The 18421-nt window shown below is 43.1% G+C and overlaps 1 protein-coding gene across 4 annotated transcripts in view; it reads left to right on the forward strand.

Annotated features, from left to right (window-relative positions):
- Positions 1 to 1900: 1900 nt before the first annotated feature.
- Positions 1901 to 18421, forward strand: part of PBX1 (PBX homeobox 1) — a 326552-nt gene continuing 310031 nt past the window's right edge. For 2 of the 4 annotated variants that reach the window (XM_004706765.2, XM_045298314.1), the window contains exons 1-2: positions 2192 to 2538; positions 5852 to 5925. In XM_004706765.2, coding sequence (XP_004706822.1) covers positions 2348 to 2538; positions 5852 to 5925 — 265 coding nt within the window. In that variant the 5' untranslated portion in view covers positions 2192 to 2347. Of the gene's footprint in view, positions 2054 to 2191; positions 2539 to 5851; positions 5926 to 18421 lie in introns of those variants that run through there. The other 2 variants (XM_045298311.1, XM_045298313.1) reach the window with 2 other exon arrangements.

Consider the following 18421-nt stretch of genomic DNA (forward strand, 5'->3'; position numbering starts at 1 on the left):
ATATTGTCTAAGCCAACACATGCTGCGCTTTTCCTAAGCCACTGACTGGTCTGCTATATTTTCTCTCGCAGACACTACGTTTGTGTCACCAGCCAGATCACCTCTCTTGCCTGCCTTGTGTAATAAAACAATTGGAAGCAAATTCTGGTACACCCTAGAGTACAGGAGGGCTTCAGCTGTGAGTTTATTACTACCTTTTTATGCTGATTCCATTTCATTCTTGTTTTCCTTTATTCCTTATCAGCTACTTTCAACTCGGGTCATCTTGTTTAAATATGTATCCTCGGAGTCCTTGGGTAATCCAAGTGGTTAAGTGGCCTTTCTACTAGTCACAGAAAAGTTGGTCTTTTCCAGCACACCCAAAGGCGGCCTCTCAGACTTGGGCAGTGGGCCACATGAGGTCGTCCTGAGTCAAACTCCGCAGCAGCGGGTTTAGGAAACTCTTTAAGTCTCTTCTCAAACGAAACATACATAACTAATATTTACACGACTGGTACTTCCATTAGTCTGAAGCAGGTTCTATTGCAGAAACCCCATGCTTTTTGAAGAGAAGCACACTTGTGTTTGAATTCTAGTTCCCATAGTTAATAATTGTGGGAACTTGGACAAGTTATTTAACCTTCCTGAATGCCTTCTCTGTAAAATGGAAATAATAAACCATAACTCACAGAGATGTCTTGGGGATTAAATAAGCTAATGCATGTAAATTACTTAGTGCATAGTAGGCGTTCAATAAATGTCAGTCCTCTTCTCCCAGTTAATAATGCTTATTACACTATATTAAAAACGAGAACCAGACTGTGATAATGCATTTCTTTATTAAGTATTTAAGCCAAATAACTAATTTCCCCCAGGGGGAAGGGAAAGAAATGCTGAATTGGTTTCATTTGGTGAACTTATTTCTTAATCTTTTCTTTGGCATTATTTAGTTTCATAGTCCATAATTAGTTTTTATACAATGGAAATGTCACCGCTCAGTATTCCTTTTAACTTTACTCTGATAATGGTTTCTCATCTATTATTATTTCTGATGCTTAAGCGCAATCACTAATTATGGATGCGTTTTCAGAACTATTTCGTGCTGACAAAACTTTTGCTTTCAACCATTTCCCTGAGTTACAAGGATTTAAAAGACTCGAGTTTTTAGTGGGCAATGTTACAGCAGAATAAAACTGGGGCAATTCCAACTCGACTGTGCGCTTTCGTGTTAATGTTTGTAGGTTTGCATTTAAGTGAAGCCACGTTTTCCTCAAGGACAGAAGCTGAGAGAGACAAGGAAAACGAAGTGGAAACTGACGAATCCAACTGGAACTGTGGTACCATTGTACCTTTAAGGACTGGAGACTTGGTATTAGCTCAGCCTCCTTCCCGGCCCACCTCTGAACTCTGATTGACAGGGCGCCGGGTGAGGAGGAGCTGAAGGAGGCTGTAGAGGAGGCACCGGGAGGGAAGTAGGGGGAGGAGGGCCCTTTTTTTCTCTGATGGCCAATCAGGGGAGGGGGGCGTGGCCCGAGACGCCCTCCTCCTTCCTTCTCTCCCCCCCTCCTCCTCCTGGCTTCCCCGCCCCCTCCCCCTTCCCGATGCCCCCTCCTCTCTCCTCCTTCTCGTCCTCCTCCTCCTCCTCCTTCTCGTCCTCCCTCCTCCTCCTCCTCCTCCTCTCAGGCTGTGGTTTTTCTGTATATGTTTCTAGAGTCCTGAGCCTGAGCTAAACAAAAGCAGGAGGCTGCCGGGGCCGCCGGAGTTTGCCGAGACACGGAGGAGAAGCGAGCCTGTGCTCTGCCTGCCGCCGCGGCTGGGGGAGAGCTGGCTTTGGCAACAGCCCACCCCCTTTGAGATCACTCTGGCCCGGAGTGGGGGTGGGGGGCAGCGGGGGGTGGGGGGGGAAAGTTTGCATTGCAATCCCCCTGCCTTCCTCTCCTTTCTCCCGATCAATGCATATTTGCCAAAGGATTAAGCCACAGATTTAAGCGCCGGGAGCCCATTTCTGCCTTGCCAAGGACACCGGACTGAAAAACCAAAAGCCAGCTCTGATTTCTTTTCGCCAAGTGGGAAGGTGGTTTATTTTTCTTGCTTTTTGGAGTCAACACCCTTCCCCACCAAGCCCTTATCCCCACCCTCACCCCGCAACCCCTTCACGCCCCCCTCCCCTTCCCCACTCCCCATCCTCCCACCATCCTCTAAAGAGGCAAAGGGATCCCCCCCCCTTTTGGTGCTCTTTTTCCCCCCTTCCCTGTTTATCCTGAAAAGGATTCGAAGACAGCTCGAAGGATAAAAAGCCTTGGTGCTTCCCAGCAGCCGAGCCGAGGAGCAGAAGAGGAAGAGCCGGGGGCTGCCGTTGCCTTTGGAGATGGACGAGCAGCCCAGGCTGATGCATTCCCACGCTGGGGTCGGGATGGCCGGACACCCCGGCCTGTCCCAGCACTTGCAGGATGGGGCCGGAGGGACCGAGGGGGAGGGCGGGAGGAAGCAGGACATTGGAGACATTTTACAGCAAATTATGACCATCACAGACCAGAGTTTGGATGAGGCGCAGGCCAGGTGAGATGGAGGCTTTTCTTTTCCTTTCTTGGGTTTTTTGTTTTTCTGCCTCTCGCAGGAGGAAACAATGGGAACTGAATCACCACAGCGCTTTCTTTTACAATGTTATTTCTTTTCCCTTTTTGGCGAGCAACTACATGGCGGAGGAGTAAAATTTAAAGGAGCGTTGTTATCGAGAGTGTAATCGCCCTTGCCGTAATGTGGCTGCGTACATTAATTTTATATACATATATATATGTCTGTATATCTGTGTGTAGTGTGTCCGTGTGTGTGAACGTGTGTGAGAGTAGAGATATTTATATATATTCACAATCACACTCAGAGAGACGGCGAAAATGCTGCCAACTGATCCAAAAGCGGCCCTCGCACTTTTTACTGCTTTAAAAAAGTCTCAGAGAGCAGGATTGTCGAGTTCTGAGCAGCACCCCATGCCTCCTCTCCGAGGGACCCCATTTTCTTACAAAATGAATGGTCCCAAGAACTCTTTAGTTGCCACTTTTAGTTGACTCCTTGCCTACCTGATTCAGCGACGTGTGATTTTTCTCTCTTGACTGGGCACTCCGAAATTAATTTGTATCTTTTTCCTTGTAGCCTTCTCTCCCCTAAAAAAAAAAAAAAGCAAACAACAACAACAACAACAACAACCAGGGCATGCCTTTGTCACTCCCCGTCAGCATATTTTGCATTCATTCAATTCTGTACCCACTCCCCCCAAAGAAGAAGAGATATTTTTTGCTTTTAAGCAGCTTTGTTAGTTTTAAGAGACTCAGATGTTTAGTTTAACTTTATTGTCTCTCAATTGGAGTCGGCTTACTAGCCCTTAGGTGACACAGACAGCTATGTATGGTCCTTTAAAAGGGGGTGGGGGACAAAAATCCAGCAGCATGCTTCTTATTCCATGCTTCCTTCAGGACCATTTAGAATGGAACTAAATAGAAATGAAAGCATGTGCGAATTTTATGTCGTTCAATATGGTAGGGCATGAAGATCTTCATTAAGGAAAACATTATAAAGAAGCAGTGTGGCTTCCCAACTTAACCCTACACCAGATCTATGGCTCTGCACTGTAGGATTATATGAAAATATACTCTTTCAAAGTAAAACCTAGGTTAAATAGCAGCCCACTAACAGTTTACCTGGAGCCTGCTCTTAAAAAAAAAAGAAAGAAAGAAAGAAAGAAAGAATTTTATGTCTCTGCAGTTAGCCAGCTTTGTTAAATCTCAGAAGTATTTCTTTCAAATCTTTTGAACATGTGTACACAATCCCATATTTCACAAATGACTTGTTTAGCTGGAGAAGATGCCATTATGTGCATCTGTGTCTAGGGGAAACGGGAATTTGAGTCAAGAAAATGAGAAGCAGCGAAAAGAAATCGTGAATGTTGTGAATTACAGCCCTAGTTTAGCTGCAAGCACATGCAACATGTAAACTGAAAAGTACCGAGACTTGCGTGTGCTTGACAACCTGGAAATATTCGAAGACTAGACCTGCTCTAATTCTTGCTTTTGATGTGGGACAGTTTATACTCGGTAGGCTTCTTGAGTTGTGTTATCTGACAGAAAAGCTAAGAGAGATACTAAGTAAGCCGAGTTCCCATGGACAACACTCTTTTGACTCGGAAAGATTTCTCTCGTGTATTGTTGCAGAAAACTAGACGCAGACATACCAAGGAACCGGTGTAATAACAAGTTTGTAAAGTGAAAGGGCCTTGGGAATGGACAGACGCCACATCTCTGATGTGAGGTCCCTCTCGGTTCCTGTGACCTGAAGGCAGCCCCAGCTTTTGGTGGATCCCCTCTTTGAATGCTGATAGAGACCAGGAACAATTTTAGAATAGAGGATGTTTGTCCTGTTCTTCTCTAACCCCGGTTGCATGCTGTGGAACTGTAGTATTTCTATGAAGCCCTCTGGGAATTTTTATTAGCACTTGGGCCTATGTACAAGAATAACATTAATGAAACTATTTTTAAAGATGTAGAAAGAAGTCTTTAGTGTACTAAAGAGGTTTCCCTCGCCCTTTCTCTCACCCCACACTGAGAACTGACCAAATGGCCACCTGGCTTTCCTTTAGGTTAAACAATGTAACTCTGCTTAACAAATACTATGCTTTTTTTTAAAACTATCCCAGTCACACCTTCGTTTACTAAGTGGACAACTCGTATTTTAGACACAATGTATACGTTCATTTGTATACTCTTGAATGTTTTGCTTGCTACTCTATTGCTGTATAGTACATAGCATGCTTCTGGTTTCTGTTCTTCCTGAAAATATGCCTATTTCTTAATTTTCAAAGGCATAAAAAAGAATTGCACGTGTTTTATGTGCCAGGGGTTCCCTTTATCTCCGCACATTAATTTTTGCTAATGAACAGAATTCCCCTAACTAATAGCTGATATGATCAGCATCTTGTTTCCCAAACAATATCCTTCTGCTAAGTGATTCTACATAGTAAAATAAAGGCACAGCTATTGTTTTGTTCCTGGAGTGCATTCTGAACACGACCACACACCCAAGAACTAGGTAAATCACTAACCTAAATGGCAGCATTGTATTTATTTCCCCCCCCCAAAAAAAAAATGGGTGCAAGTTTCTAATTGTAAATAATTGAATTTCAACACCTGCAAATAAGGGAAGTGTGCACAAGAGGCATAATGTGAACATAGAGAAATGAATTTATTCCCCATCTGGGTATGTTTGCCCCTGGCAATGCATTTCCATACTCTTTAACTTGGGGACTGAAAATTTTATAAATTGACAGTTCTACTCAGAAGACCTTTCAAGCATCTTGTGTTTATGAGAATACAGGGGCATCTGCAGAATGAATTTGAACACATGGATGAATTAAATTTGAGCGCGCACACACACACACACACACACACACACACAGACTGAGAGGCAGACAGCTCCTAGGTCGGTATGGTTTGCATAGATTAAAGAAAACTGTTAAACCCGTGCATTTGGCTTTGCTGTGTCCATTTCATTAAATAGGATTATTGGTTTAGAATTCCTTGTTGATTAAACTACTTAAACAAACAAATAAAAAACCAACAAACAAAACTCAGCCTAAAGGAGCATAATGTAGGTTAGTTCTGTTCTATAGTTAAATCCCTGCTGCTCTCTCCTGCTAATTAACATGATTTCTTTTTTGTATTGCGAGACTGTACTAAGTCATAAAATAATTGAAGCATGCCACAAGAGTTATGCTGGACATATAATTTTGGCTAAATGTCTGCATTTTCTTTGCCTGTGTATTATCAGCAGTTTGATCTTGAAAGTCCACCTAAGCTGTCGTGTTGTTGTCTCTCTCTTGCAGAAAACATGCTTTAAACTGCCACAGAATGAAGCCTGCCTTGTTTAATGTGTTGTGTGAAATCAAAGAAAAAACAGGTAGGAATGAGATTCCAACATTTAAGCATTTTCTTTGGCCAATTGCATCACTGAAAAACCAGCAGTTGCTAACTTATTATTATTAAAATCTCAGGATAAATGCACTATCAAGACGGATCATATGATCTCAATAGGATACTCTAATCCTGCTTCCTTTAAAGGGAAGCGCCAAGTTTCTTTGACAGTTATCTACATTCCTGGTTTACTTTCCTTAACTATTGCTGCCCTATTTGAAATTGGGACGGAAAAGGAGATTCTGAAGGAATTTACAAAACTCAGTCTTTGGGAGCAACGTGTAGGCCACTCACTATCCTGAAAGACTGCATTTTGCTGCTTATGGAAAACCTGGAATTGTTTTGAGTTGACCATGGGTGGCCGGACTGTTTAAAGTTTCTTTTCTGTTTTCCCCCTCCTTGTAATGACACAAAGCCACAGACCCGACCTTCCCAGGTGAGAGCGTTAGCAACTACCTTCGTGGAAAGCGCTACCTACACAGCCTTAGGTTACCGGTATTTGGAGGTGCTCTGTGATTTTCTAGCAGCAAGGCTGCTTGCCTTGAGCAGTGTATGCCACGAGACCACTCGTTCTATTGTTTTCCTACTTCCTAGACCTTGGATCATGGACTAACACACTTATAACACATCCCAGGAGGGCATTTAAATTTTAAAGCAACAATTAAAAAATAGCAGTCATCAATCAGAGGTGTTCTTAAACAACAGATGCTCGGGGAAGGACATTTAGCAACAACCTCTTGTTTGTTTATTTTCATCCTTAATTTTACAGAGTGGGGATAGCTCTCCCTGGTAAGAAGATTGGGTGGGAAGGCAATTTGAAAACCGGGGCACAGAGACGAGGGGCAGGAGGTGCTTATATAAAAGCCGGAGCTTCCGCTGGGCTCTGACCCGCTTGCTTCTGAGTGGTGCAAAGTACCTGACATCCCATTTCTTTCTTTCTTTTTTACAACAAGGAGTGTAACAGTCAATAATTCATCTCTAAACCATATAAGCAAGGGCATGACATGAATGAAAGTGACAATAAATATGATTGCATGCCCAGTTGATATACATTGATAGTTACACATAAACACAAAACAAAACAAAACAAACAAAAACAGGCGGGTGGTGTTGGAGGGCATACAGGGAGGCTTTCTTTTTGAGAGCTGGCACAGGTCACCTTAAAAAAAAAGGAAAGAAATCAATAGTTTCAAGATGTGACCGTAGATTGGGTATACAATTACGTGGGCCTTGACATCTGTATGTATAATTAGTAAATGTCTCTTCTGTGGAATGTTATGTGGGCTGTGGATACAGCATCCCAGACAAAGCCACCTGAGCGGTGATGTGGCGACCTTTCAGACCTCCAGGCTGCATTGCCAGCGCCTAACCTTATTGATGCCGAGCTGTGAATTGTTATTTTAGCGGTGAGGCACCTTTTTAAAGAGATTTATGGGTTGTGTATATACACATATCCGAAGAGCCCTTTCAGTTGGTCACACTTCTTAGTTTGTTTGTTTTGTTTTGTTTTCTTTCCTCTCAGCCCAGCGCAGGAAACCCAAGTGTGCTTGTATTTCCCCCCACCCTCTTCTCACCATCTCTCTTCCTTCTCGTTTTCATTGTTGCTCTCTGGTGCTTACTTACTTTGAGAATTTGGTTTGTTGCGATTTGCTTCCAAATGAGTATCAGTTCTTGCTGAGACTGATTCAAAGAAATGGTGAATCACAATATAAAGGCATAGGTGATCACCCAGGCAAATGAGTCGGTTTTTGAGGGCAGTGTATCAGATTTCTTTTTACTGAAAGGAAGCGGGCTAGGCCACTGAACTGTGCACGGTGGCCCAGGTGCGCCATGGCAAGCTCCTCATTAAAACCGCTGGAGGCGGACGGTCACAGAGGGTCGCTGTGACAGACACCCTGGTCAGGTGTGGGTTACGCGCGGTGTTCATACTGGCTGTATGGTGATAGGAAGGGAGTGGGGGGCCGAGAGAGCCTTTGGTCAGAATAATGTTCTAAAGGTGCACGTTAGGTAACATTTTATTTTTTAAATTTCTTTGACAACATTTCTTGTGTTTGCTTTTAAAAATAATCTCAATCGGATACTGTATGCTGGCTCTAAAATAACATATATTTAAAAAGTGTTTATCAAGTCATATAAATCAGACCTGAATCAATGTCCCCTGTGTTCAGGGGCACACACGCACGTTGTGCACACACACGCACACGATTTCGGATTGACGGTACCCCAGGGTGAAAGTTGGAGGGGAAGTCCTAACTCACTACCCACTGCCCAGCCAATTCCAGAAAAAAATAAGAGGGCCTTGTCTCCCCCCTCCCCCCTTTATTCAACTGTGTGTTGGAGGAGCAAGGGCAGGAAGACACCTCCTGGAACTGGGGGCGCTCTGAGGGCACTCTGTTCAGGGTAGGAGCTCACTGGGGGAGTGGTGGTGGCAGAGAACCCTCTGATTCTGAGCACCCTCGCATTGTTACTCAGAGCTGCCAACCCCGTGTTCGACATGCCAACGGGTAAGGTGTCGAAGACACACACGGCGCCTCGTCAAAGTTGCTGGGCATTTTCTTTCTTTCTTTCAATTACAGAGCTAGTGCACAGATTGCTGGGAAGATCAGTTCACCCACATGCCTTCATTGTTTGGGGACTTTCCCTCTCGGCCCTTTTCATTTGATGGGTATTCTTGACCAGTTGCAGGCACTGTGCAGGTTACTTGATTTGAGGTGGGCTTTGTTTGTTTGGTTGTTTACACTCAGCCTAGGTCAGGATAAAAGGCAGGCAGGACTCTTGGGAGGAACATGATGAGGTTGATGTGCTGCTTTTGCGATTTTCTTTCCCCTTTTCTCTTGGGTTGACGATTTTTTTGGTGGGAAGACCCAGAAGGAAATAGGAAAACCAGCTAATATTGTCTTACCCACGCTTTGGAACTTTAAAGGGACAGAGCCTCACACACCATGCAAAGTAGGCTGTGTCATTTAAATTACAGTTGATTGATAAGCGTTTAAGTCAGAAATCACTGTGGGGATAGGGGGGCAACAAAAGAAAAAATAAATAAACAGAAGAAGAACCCATGTGTTCTTTGCTTCTGAATGTGAGTGGATTTTATTTTGATACTTTATTGTTTTTTTAAATAAGTCTCAGTCTGTCCTCCCCCCCTCCTGCCCCCAAATGCCAGCAAAATGTTTAAGCAGCAAATCTCAAACAGCAGCAAGAGAATTCTTATCAAAACCTACAACTAAGGTTATATCAGATGTGACTTTTGTCTACTCGCTCATTTTGGGAGAAACTCAATAAAGGGTTTTAGATCACTTAGTGTTATATATTCTTTGTATTTATTTATTTATTCATTTAAAACAAACAAAAAAGGAAGCCTTCCTTGTCTTCTGACCTACGAGCCATAGGTGGACTTTCATGTATGTGTTCATGTTGGGTGAAGAGGAGGGAAAAGTCACACATAATTGCATTCCTGGAAAATACTTTGAATTAATTTTTCTTTTAACCTGTGTGTCATGATCACACAGTTTTAAAAAAACCAGGTAAAGACAAAAAAATTGAGTTCCATTTTCTAAGAAGAATATTTATAGGTGGCAACGAATAGCTGTAATTGTTTTGAGTAGTTTTTAATTTTAGAATCTACTAGCTATTTAGGGTGCTTTGTAGCCCGTTTTCCTCCATGCATTATCTGCACTGAAGTTAAATCAAATCTTTGGAGGAGGTTAAAAAATTATTTTTTGCTTCCTAAGCACCCTTTTGTTCTCTCTCTTTCCCTTTCTCTCTGTGTTCAATTAACACCCCCATCACAGAACTGTAGTGCTTTTTTTTTTATAAGTCTACTACTGTATTTCACTTTTGACACCCTCCCTTATTATTCTCTCCTGCCACATCTTTTTAATATAGCAATTATGTTATGGGACTTGCATTCCTCCCTTCCCCCCTTAAAGCCTTAACAGAATAATCTGAGTTTGAGTTTGTGGGGTGTGTGTGTGTGTGTGTAAGCAGGTGGGGATAGGAGCCGAGCGTGGAAGGAGGCTGTGCAATGCAGGGAACTGTTCTGAGGGGACTGGGCCTTGAGCAGAGAACAGGACTGAAAGAACTCTGGACCATGGAGAGACACTCTGCTCAGATTGTTTTTTAGGGTTGAGGTGGCCAGAGAGACTTTTCACTGAAACTCACAGCAGGAAAAGAGGGGGCTTGAGGGGGGGAACACCACCTTCTCTCGCTGATGAGAGAATTCCAAGTATGTTGTCTTTTACATTTCTGTTCATTTCATATGTTTGTTTATTTGTTTGGAAGAAAGCGCTGGCTAGTGAGAGAAGAGGTGCAAATGAAGGGAAGCTACCAGCCAGTTCTACCTGAACACGTCACACACAGCACAAGGTGTGAAGGCAAAAGTCATGTGATTAGCCACATGTTATTTACTGTAACCTGGATACCAGCTATGGATTTACAATAAAGATTCTCTGAGTGACACTGTCCGAGATGAGTTTACAGCAGCCGAGAAGTGCCCCTTCTCTCTCTTCTGCATAATCTGGTTTTAAAGACAGGTTTAGAAAACTGGCATTTGAGATGTAGGGAGGAGAGCGCAAAGAATAGTTTGAATGTAGCTAACAGAAATCGAGGAATGAGGGGCAGAGAGGTATACAGTGGGCAGTGATGCATCTGTGGTGGTTGGAAATGAGAACGTTTTTGGTTAAACTGAGGAAAATGGGGAAGGATTTGTAAGAGGAAAAACTGAGGGCGAAACTTCAGTTTAAGTTGCTGTGGGGAAGTGGGCGCTTTGGGAGTAAGGCTGCCTGTTCTAAGTTGGGTGGTGGGCTGACGGGCTCTGGGTGGAAAGGGAGCGAGCAGTACCTGTGAGATGTGGAACTCCTTGCCCGGCCTGTGCTTTCTACCTGGCTCTTGCCCGTGCTTTCTGGTGACCTCCATAAACTTTTTGTTGTTAGTAAAATCATAAAAGTACCCCCAGACAAATGAAAGCCTACATATTGAACAATTTCAAATTTGAAAGCATTTTATTTTGAATTTTACTTTTTGTAATCCATGGGACATATAAATCCCACTTGGATTTTCCACCCCAGGAGTTTCTTGGGAAGCTTTTATCCCATGTATAATGGTGTTGGTGTCAGGAAAGGGGCTTGTGTCTCATTGGAGACACATTGCTGTGTTGAGGGGTTGTGCATCTTGGAGGAATGAGGAGTTTTAAGACCTTTGTCTCTGGGCTTTACAATGAAATGAGACTTAAAGTATATTCGCTGTCCTTTGTGTGTTATTGAGAAGGAGTGCTGTTCAGCATTAGTAATACTCAAGGGAATAATTTTTTGGTCCTCATGTCATCTGCACAAAGCACCAGGGTTCATTGGGACACATATGTCCCACACGATATTGCTCAAAATTTGTCAAACTTAACAAGATATTGAAAATGCTCAACGATTCCAAATGCATTCCTTTGGCAAGAAAGCATGATGTCTGCAAAATCTCACAAACAATAATTTGGTCACAAAAGCCTGGCTTCTGTCTGAGATGTATATTGTTCTTAATTTGGTTTTAAACCTCTTTAGCTTGATGCTGTTTTCTGTTGCACTTGGTGAAGTATTTTTATTGCTTTTCCTCCATTAGAGAACAAGAATTTTTTTCACATCAAAGCATGCATATGACAAAGGCAGCGGTCTAGGTTCTGTTACTAGGACCATTCTTAATTCATTTTCTTATAACCCTGAGAAACACCTTGACCATTTGAATTGTCCTGTCAGCCTGAGTTCCAACCCCAATCCACTGCCATCCAGTTGACTCCGGCTCCCAGTGACCCGACAGAACAGAGTGGAAATGCCTCTTAGGGGTTTCCAGACTGTACATCTTTCCTGGAGCAGAGAGCCTCATCTTTTCCCTTAGGAGCAGTTGGTGGTTTTGAACTGCCAACCTTGTGGTTAGAGTTCTGGAGATTTGGTATAGTCTGTCTAAGAAAGGGAGTAGAGTGGGGAGTCATGTGCCTTAATCCCTGACTCCACCAGGGCTCCGTTCAGTCTAGGTTAGAAGAATATAATTATAACTCCACCCCTATATGTCACTAAGTTGCTGTGGTGAAGTTTAAGGAGTACAGAAATTGATAAATAAAATTAAGTGGAGGTTTAATGTGCTGTTTGCAGAGTTCTTTGAGCTTCGTTTGAGGCAACCACATACTATGGGCTGTTTTGTGTCTGTGCTGTAATAAATAAGCCAGTCTTTTCAATGATGCTTTACCCCAGGATCCATGTTTTTCCATTTCACAGGTTTTCATTGTGTTAACTCTTTTAGGCCAGAAAAACACATTCCCCCTGATTTATAATTAGGTGCTGGGAATATGAGTTCCCATGAGTTGGGGTTGACTCTATATGGCAGCCAGCAGCCACGATGAAGTGATGGGGTGGTCGGTATCTTCCCACGAGGAGAGTTCTCTGGTTGCATCTTTGCCCCATCTGCCCCTCTGAGACAGCGCTTTTCAGTACTTGGCAGAGTAATTCCCAGGAGGGAGGAAGAAAGTACAGCTTTAGACTGTCATAAGATAATAAAACCTATCTCCTTTTATGACAATATAAGGTCAGTAGTGACTTACCAGAAGGTCTGACCTCTGACAGCTCTTTCAGTCTCAATTATCAATGGAAATCAAGATCGAAATGGGTGGAAAAATGCATTCTTTTTGGTGTAGGCCACAGTTGCCACCACGTAGTCTACTGAAACATTTGTCAGTGAGTGGCTACTGGGCTGGGTGCACTGTACCTTGTACTAGCTCTGGGTCGGCCACTAAGAAGTGTAATACCATGGACTATCCACTTAAATAATTGTAGGAGAAACCATAATAGTAGTTGTAAAGGAAGTGGTCCCTGGCACCACATCTGCTACTTCTTAGCTGTGTGACTTTATTCAAGTTACTAAGCTTCTCTGTTGCCTCATTTTCCTCAGCTTATAATGGAGCTGATACCAAGGGCTCAAATAGAAAGCAAATGTTTTGAGAATGATGAGGGCAACAAATGTACAAATGTGCTTGACGCAATGGATGCATGTATGGATTGTGATAAGGGTTGTACGAGCCCCCAATAAAATGACTTTAAAATATATAAATAATGGTAACTGAGAGAGTTTCTGTAAGGATTAAAGGAGGTAATACATAAAAATTGCAGTACCTGGCATAAACAGACAATCCTGTTATCTTTTATTATTTCTGGCCCTGTTTTCCTGTATGAAAATGAGAGGCGTGTACCAGATGGTCCCTAAAGGGAGAGCCAATTCCCCAATTCTGTGATTGCATGCCGAAAAGACACGAAAGTTACTGACTTTAAGATTGGCTTTCTTTTGTTTTTCTTGCCATTTTCCTAATTTGAGAGTTCACCACACCCTGGCTCCGAGGCTGGGGCAGACGCGGTTAGAAGAAGAACAAAAAGACAAGGAGCTGGAGCAGAGACAGATTGTAAATGACCCACAAAGTGGGCGCCGACTTTAAAATGTTGGAAGTACATGTAATAGTGATGGTGTTTCCTAAGCATCAGCAACTGGAGACCTGGAGATGTTACGTAATCCTAGTTAAAGTGTTTTCTCTCTGAAGCTACCTAGATCCATACATTGAACTGTGGGTTTTAGAGCAGGAAGAATAAAAGAATAAAAGAAGCTGAAGATAGTGTAATTGGACTTTTTCTATCTTCCTAATGCGTTCCTTATTTAGGAAGAAAAGTATTTTTGCTTTAAGGACAGCATCAATGTATTGTATGTTTATTCCCCTTTTTATAGTTTTATTGAGATATATATATATATATTAGCCCATAAAGTTCACCCATTCAAGATATGTATTCCCAAAATTACACAGTTATCACCATAATTTTAGAACATATTCAAAAGGAAACCCAAGACTCATTGTGACCTAATCCTCTCTCCCTGCTTCATCCAGCCCCTGGCACCTGCTAATCTCTTTATTTATATTTGCCTATTCTGGATAGATATTTCACCTAAAAGAATCATGTAATCTGTAGTGTGTCTGTGTAAACTCACAGGGGCAGTTCTGTCCTGTCCTACGGGGTCACTGTGAGTTGGCATAGACATCTGGTTGGGGTTTTTGGGGCTGAGTATGTTTTGTTGTATGGATATACCACAGTGTATGTGTCCATTCACCTTGCTTCTGCTTTATGGCTATTATAAGTAATACTTCTACGAACAGTTCCACACAGGTGCTTGTATGAACATGTTTTCATTTTTCTTGGCTAGATAACCTAGGAGTGAAATTTCTGGATAGTATGATAAATCTCTATATATTCCATTTAAGAAACTGCCAAACTTTTCAAAGTAGCTTCAGTAAGTATATTCTTAAGCCATACTCACAATAGGTTTTGTCTTCATAATTCCCAACACAGTTTTTCACCTCTTTATTCACTTAATGACTTTCCTTTTTTTCCACGTGCAGGGCTGTACTATGCTTTTTTTTTTTTTTAAACCTTTCTGTGGTCACTAATGACTTTAAGAAGTATGCTTATAAGAGTTGTACGAGCCCCCAATAAAATGATTTAATAAAAAAAAAAAGTATGCTCGGTCAGAGGAATGAATAATGACTTTCTAATGTTAGAATTCCAGTTGCCACATTCCCAGACAGGAAGACATTTTTGGGAAAAAAGATTAGGAATTTTCAGAACAGCAAATTCATATACCGTATATACTCGAGTATAAGCCGACCTGAATATCAGCCGAGGCACCTAATTTTACCACAAAAACTGCATTAAAAATGTGCTGAAAAACTCGGCTTATACAGGAGTATATACAGTAATTAGGCATGGACGTTGACTCAAGTTAACCTAGGTTCAAATCGTACCACATTGCATGACCTAGCTAAACTTTTTGACTGAACAGAGCTTAAGTATCCACACATAAAGGCCATTGAAAATACCTACTGTGTAAGTTTGCTTGAAGGATTAAAAGACAACCATTCAAACATATAGATCAGTGAGTTTGCCCAATAAATGGGAACCACTGTGGATTTCCTGAAACCGCACAGCAGACTGAAGAATGCTACCTCCTTTCCCGCACCCCTTATCAATTTGCTGTCTGTTTATGTTAGGTTTTCTCCCTGTTTTGCCAGAGGTTTGGGGTGCCTCTAAGTGCTCTTATGCTAAACAGTTAACTACATGAAAGAAAAAAAAAGGTCTTGGGCAAAGGTCACATTGCAGGTATCCCCTACACTCCTCTATCCCCCTAAAACTAGAGATTCCTAAAGAATCATGCTTTTCATTGAACACATATGTCATTTTAAATGTTAAAGTTTACAATTCCTTAGTATTCCCACTGCGAGGAAAAAGTACCAGGTGAAATTGGTGTTAATAGTATATGTTATTTAATCCTAGTATGTCGACACGATCATTTCAACATGTAACCGACATAAAATCATATTGAGATATTTTACATTCTTTTTTGTTTGTTTTTTTGTACCAAGTCTCAGAAAATTCATTGTGGATTTTATATTTACACAACATCTCAGCCTCAATATGGACTAGCCACCCCGCATGTTCACATGTGGCTAGTGTCTACCAAGTTGAACATCACAAACAATGGATATTCTGGTATAAATCTTTGTTTGATTCCCCCACCCCCACCCCTTTTTGGGGTCGTGTTTTCACAGTTTGAGGAGGACATGTGGTTGCTCCTGACTTGGACTTGGTCTAGTGCTTCTGTGGAAGTTGAAAATGTTTCCTGGTGGATAGCCTTGTTCCAAAATAAAGCATTTCTAAGGCGGACTGGTGGCACAGTGGGCTATACCCAGTTGCCAACAGTGGTTCAAACCCACCAGCTGCCCTGTGGGAGAAAGATGAGGCTGTTTGCGCCTATGAAGATTTAAAGCCTTGGACAGTCAGAAGGGGCAGTCTCTACTCGGTCTCATGTAGGGTTGCCCTAAGTCGGAAATCAACTCAAAAGGCAGTGAATTGGGAGTTGGAAGGCATCTCTTAAGGGTGTGGGACTGCTACGCCCCATGGTGGAAACGTAACCAATGACAATGGGGGAGAAAGATGAGGAGGCTCTCTACTCTTGTGAAGATACAGTGTAGGAAGTCTTGAAGGGCATTTCTCTCATCTATAGGCTTGTTAGGAGCCCGGGTGTCAGTGGTCATGCACTGGACTGCTAACTGCGTCGTCAGCAGTTTGAATCCACCAGCTGCTCCTACTCTCACAAAGAGTTACAGTCTCGGAAACTACCTCGTCCTATAAGGTTGCTGTGGGTTGGCATCCACTTGATGGTGGTGAATTTGGTTTGGGTGTGATAAGGCTGTTAGATGGAATCTGTTTCTGATTTGTTGGTCTTAAAGTTGGGTTTTGGCTTGGAAGGCATCTCTTAAGGAGACCTGATGGTTGCAATGGGTTAAGTGCTTGGCTCTTAACTGAAGGGTCAGAGGTTCAAATCCATCAGCTGCTCCGCTGGGAAAAGAGACTTGGCAATCTTGAAGATTTCAGCCTGGGAAGCCCTGTGGGGCAATTCTGTTCACCCAGAGAGGGCCGCTATGATTTGGAATCAACAGGACAACCAGACTTCCCTTTCTGGCAGACTCATGCCATTGCATCCTCCTGAATTCGCTGCTGGGAGCCGGGATAGGAGGGCTCCCCACCATCTCCTGCCCCTCTTCCTTTCTTTCTTTCCTGACTCATCTTCTTAAGCGTTGCTCCTTTAACCTTAACAAGATTGGAACTATTGCCTAAAATAGAATTAGTGGGTGGATGCGGCCTCCTTGTCTTATCCTGCTAGAGACAGTGGAGCGATTGCAGGTGTTATCGATAAAGTTTGCTGGACATGGAGATAGGAGCCCTCAGGTTGAGTGGTGAGTTTTGCCTGCGTACGAGTGTGTTATTTTGAGACCGCCATTTAACCGCTTGGCCTCAATCTTCCCCATCTGTGGAATGGATGGCTCTTGAGAGAGCCACTAATCTGACCCCACATTCCAGGATCAAGTGTTCCAAGTCCCTCGATGCCAACGCCATGGCTCATAGGAGGGAAGGCAGGTAGAACATTTACCAAAGAACATTATTTTTCCATTATGGCCGTTCTAATTTATCCTGTGAATCCTCCTATCGTCTAGCTGGTCATGTAAAACTGGTTATGGCAGTCTTGAAACTATATCCATCAATCAAGTTGAATTGGAGAAGGCAAAAAGAAAGCAAAATGAATTAGTGGACTGTTTTTGTTCCTTTTAATTGAAGTGTTCGACATCACATTGAGAAGGCCAGTTGGAGTTCAGTTGTCATATAATCCACCCCGTGGACGGGTGCTTGCCTGAAACCAAATGTTTCTTTGCTGTGTATTTGGGCCCATTGGACTCCGGATTGGAAATCGCTTTTGGAAAATACAGAGGTTAGAGCAGCAGGATCAAAAGTGCTCTATACCTTTGTGAGTGCCCAGGGAATAGCTTAGAAGTTAGGAAATTTGGGGTGCTTGGCTGGTAACATTGTCTCTGCTCAGATACCGGCCTAGTCTTTGCTTCCCACCTCCCTGTCAGCGGATTTCTGGAAAGGTAGACAGGAGGATGTTTCGGAAAGAAGTCTGAGGTTCCCTAAGAAAGTGTGAAAAGGACTTGTGGTAGAAAAGTTATTTGTCTTTTGCGTTGAGCCAGAGTTGAATCTGCCAGTAGATCAAAGGAATACATTTACCCAATGGCCTTTGCTGGTAGGTTATGTGTTGTGGGGTGGGGGTAGTGGTGGCGGTGGTCTTCAGTTGTTTTTTTCTGAGGGGGTTTAGGTGATGTGAGACCTCCCAGTGTTGTCACTGTAAGGTTATTCTCCTGATAATTACCATTGTTAATAGAATTGAAACTTTGGGTTTATCTTTTGTCCTGAACAAAGCCTCCCAGCGACCCTAATGGATGAGCCCAGCCTACACGCATTCTGAAAGCGACTCTGTGGATCGGTTGGTGTCCACGTTAATTCCTCTCTACAGAATTAGCATGCAAAGGCTCTAGGGCCCTACACCCTGCTTACATTAATAAACATTTAAAAACAAAGCGCGAGCCACACAAGCGCAGCCTCTCTTTGTGTGGCTCCCTGTACTAGGGTGCCTGTAATCCCTAACCCTCTTGAGAGAGAGCCCGGGTGGGTGCGGGTGGGTGGTGGTGCAGGGCGCAGTACCAGCATAAAGGCTGGAGGAGCGAGCTTGTCGTGTGAGGAATACATTAAGGCGGCTTCGTCTCCAGGCCAATTAAGGGGGAGCGGGGGTGGCGGTGGGGGGAGAGCTTAATAAAAAAAAAGAGGAGCGCAGGATCGCTCAGACTCGGTGGAAAAGCGAAACCGGAGTGGCCTGGAAGGAGTTTGGAAGTGGGTGCATCGCACAATTTAAACTTTTGGAACTAAAACCAAACCAAAATAAACACTCCCGCCCCACCAAACCAACAAACCAACCCCTGGTAAAGAAGAGTGGCACTGTGGAGCGAGCCACATGGTGTGGTGCGAAGAAGTGAGGGCCCCTTTCAGACAGCACAATGCCCCCGCGTACCGGGCCCGGGG

This window comes from Echinops telfairi, unplaced genomic scaffold (assembly GCF_000313985.2).
Source record: "Echinops telfairi isolate 266 unplaced genomic scaffold, ASM31398v2 ScPeMD7_7424;HRSCAF=8462, whole genome shotgun sequence".
Taxonomy (NCBI): domain Eukaryota; kingdom Metazoa; phylum Chordata; class Mammalia; order Afrosoricida; family Tenrecidae; genus Echinops; species Echinops telfairi.